The following is a 3528-nucleotide window of genomic DNA, read 5'->3' on the forward strand; positions in this document are numbered from 1 at the left end:
CAATGGCATGATCTCAGCTCATTGCAACCTCTGCCTCTCAGTTTCAAGCAATCCTCCTGCCTCAGCCCCACTAGTAGCTGGAATTACAGGCAAGCGCCAACATGCCCGGCTAATTTTTGTATTTTTTTAGTAGAGATTGGGTTTAACCATGTTGGCCAGGCTGGTCTCAAACTCCCAACCTCAGGTGATCTGCCCACCTCAGCCTCCCAAAGTGCTGATATTATAGGCGTGAGCCACCACGCCTGGCCTGTGAATTCTGCATTTTCAAAAAATCTTCCTAGATGATTCTGATAGGCATTTGGGTTTGGGAACTGTTAAATAATTAACTTTTTTTTTTCCTTACAGAGTCTCACTCTGTTGCCCAGGCTGGAGTGCAGTGGGATGATCTTGGTTCACTGCAACCTCTGCCTCCCAGGTTCAAGCAATTCTCCTGCCTCAGCCTCCTGAGTAGCTGGGATTACAGGTGCACACCACTACGCCTGGCTAATTTTTTATTTTTTTAGTAGAGATGGGGTTTCACCATGTTGGTCAGGCTGGTCCTGAACTCCTGACCTCATGATCTACCCGCCTTAGCCTCCCAAAGTGCTGGGATTACAGGCATGAGCCACTGCGCCAGGCCTGGGAACTGTTAATTTAAACCACTTATTTGATTTGAAAAGAGAGAAGTTTAATTAAAAGCAATGGACAGAGACCTAAAAATTAAAACCTAGGTATATTATCAGAATAATTTTGATAGTTTATTATCTCTCATTGGAAGGAACAGAAATAAGTACTCAGCTTTCCACAATTAAGCTTTATAATGATGCCATAAAAATAAACTAGGCCAGCCACGGTAGCTCATGCCTGTAATCCCAGCACCTTGGGAGGCCAAGGTGGGCGGATCACGAGGTCAGGAGTTTAAGCCCAGCCTGACCAGTGTGGTGAAACCTTGATACCAAAAATACAAAACTTAGCTGGGTGTGATGGCACACACCTGTAATCCCAGCTACACGGGAGGCTGAGGCTGAAGAATCGCTTGAACCTGGGAGGCGGAAGTTGCAGTGAGCCGAGATCACACCACCGCACTCCAGCCTGGGCGAAAGAGCATGACTCCATCTCAAAATAAATAAATAAATAAACAAATAAACTAATCCCCAAAGTAGAGAATTTATAATTTTCAAACACTTTTTTAAAAAGCTGGTGAATAACAAAGAGCTAGGATTAAATATTTTTAAAAAATCTTTTCTCATAAATCTGTTTCATCAGCATATATAATAACATATGTATTCTTAATTGAAGTAGAAACATGTTTTAAATTACTGGGAAAAACAAGAGTGAGGTTCCAGGAACAATTGTGCCCTAAAGAAATCTGGTTTAAAAGATAGGAATGCTGATTGAACAATTGACCTGAATTGTCAATTGGAACTAAACCTTTTTCTCTTTTCTCCACCTAAATAGAGGAAAACAAATATAACATATTGAGTTTATAAATTCTCCAGACATCAAAATTGGTCTGGTTGATAAATCAAGTGAAATTATTTAATTCTATTTTCTATTCCTAAATATAATAACTAAATATAAATCACTGCTTAACAATGAATAAAGGTCAAACTCTAATTCTATCCAATTAGTTTTAAAATGCATTATTTTGAGAACTAAGTCTTTCTCGTAGCTAAGTAAATGAAACTTTTGGTCCTTTCTGGTGTTTTTTTTTTTTTTTTTTTTTTTTTTTTTTTTTTTTTTTTTTTTTTTTTTTTTTTTTTTTTTTTTTTTTTGCTGCGTCACCCAGTCTGGAGTGCAGTGGTGCACTCTTAGCTCACTGCAATGTCTGCCTCCTGGGCTCACGCGATTCTCCTGCCTCAGCCTCCCAAGTAGCTGGGACTATAGGCGCATACCAGGACACCCAGCTAATTTGTATTTTTGTAGAGATGGGGTCTCACTATGTTGCTGAGGCTGGTCTCAAATTCCTGAGCTTAAGCAATCTATCCGCCTCGGCCTCCCAAAGTGCTGGGATTACAGGCATGAGCCACCGTGCCCAGCCAAATGAAACTTTCTTTTAAGGAACAAGTGCATTTTTAACAGATTCTGGAACTCGGCTTGCATAGTAGTCATAATTTCTCAGTGTGGCCAGGACTCCTGCAGAGTTCATATGCTTCACATCCTTGTGGTACTGAAGAACATTCCCATGGATATCAGTTAGCTTGCCTATAGAAAAACATCAATCAATCAATCAAAGTTAGTGGCTAATTGGATTGTGGCTTTTCTAGTTATTACTAAGTGCCTTTTGCTTTCTTATCCAATAGTAGCCAATAAATTCTGGATAAAATAAGATAATGAGTGTCCATAAAGGTTAAGTTTTAATTCACTTGAAATTTAAGACTATAGAACAATTGTAACTAACTAAAGGATATAAAATTCTTTTTTCTCTGATTAAGATTAATTTTATTTAGCATTTTCAATCTGTATTTTTTGTTATCAATTTCTCTACTACTGAGGTATTACTTTTTCTTTTGATAATACTCCATCATCACTACTCCCATTTCCAAAAATGTTTTTCTTCACTCTAAATTATTTAATATTAATAATTTAATTGGTAAAAGATTAAAGGATATTAAAAAAATGTAATTCTATTATATTGCAGTCTCATTTCACATCCCAGTAAGAATCGACTGTGAAGAAGTACAATTTAACATCCTTGTCATATAATATGCTAAGCTGTTGATAAAATAATATATTAGGAGAAATAAAAAATAAAGTGTTTTGTTTATTGCCATTTTTAAATCTGACAGGGATTTTAAAAGGCACTGCTTACTAAGGGTAGATGTGAACTGATGTCTATTGAAAATTGAAAAATTACCTTACTATGTATTTATTTGCAATGTATTTTCAGTCAGATTAAAAAAAAATTCTAACTGTATGATCTTTAAAGCCAGTACTGAGATATTCACCAATATTGGCTTAAAAGAGACTAAGTGAGGTGACACTAATGATGATGGACAGTTTGCTTTACAAGAAAAAAACCCCTAAAAACATTTAAACCATAAATAGGCTGGGCACAGTGGCTCATGCCTGGAATCCCAGGACTTTGGGAGGCTAAGGTGGGAGGATTGCTTGAGTCTATGAGTTTAACACTAGCTTGGGCAATGTGACAAAACACCATTGCTACAAAAAATACCAAAATTAGCCAGGCATAGTGGCACATGCCTGTAGTCCCAGCTACCTGGAGGGGTAAGATGGGAGGATAGCTTGAGCTGGGGAGTTCAAGGCTGCAGTGAGCCATGATCACGACACTGCTTTCCAGCCTGGACAAGAGAGACCCTGTGTCAAAAAAAAAAATAATAATAAAATAAAATAAAAAAGCCTATAGGCCAGATGCAGTGGCCTATGCCTGTAATCCCAGCACTTTGGGAGGCCGAGGCAGGCAGATCAGCTTAGGCATGCAGTTTGAGCCCAGCCTGGCCAACATGGTGAAACCCGTCTCTACTAAAAATACAAAAAATTAGCTGGGCATGGTGGCATGCACCTGTAGTCCCAGCTACTTGGGAGGCT

At 38.3% G+C, this 3528-nt stretch overlaps 1 protein-coding gene across 6 annotated transcripts in view; it reads right to left on the minus strand.

Annotated features, from left to right (window-relative positions):
* Positions 1-1759: 1759 nt before the first annotated feature.
* Positions 1760-3528, minus strand: part of BPNT1 (3'(2'), 5'-bisphosphate nucleotidase 1) — a 28424-nt gene continuing 26655 nt past the window's right edge. For all 6 annotated transcript variants that reach the window (XM_017526331.2, XM_017526326.2, XM_017526329.2 and 3 more), the window contains one exon: positions 1760-2184. In XM_017526331.2, the coding sequence (XP_017381820.1) occupies positions 2036-2184 (149 nt within the window). In that variant the 3' untranslated portion in view covers positions 1760-2035. The remainder of the gene's footprint in view (positions 2185-3528) is intronic.

The sequence above is a fragment of the Cebus imitator genome, unplaced genomic scaffold (genome assembly GCF_001604975.1).
Source record: "Cebus imitator isolate Cc_AM_T3 unplaced genomic scaffold, Cebus_imitator-1.0 Scaffold42, whole genome shotgun sequence".
NCBI lineage: Eukaryota > Metazoa > Chordata > Mammalia > Primates > Cebidae > Cebus > Cebus imitator.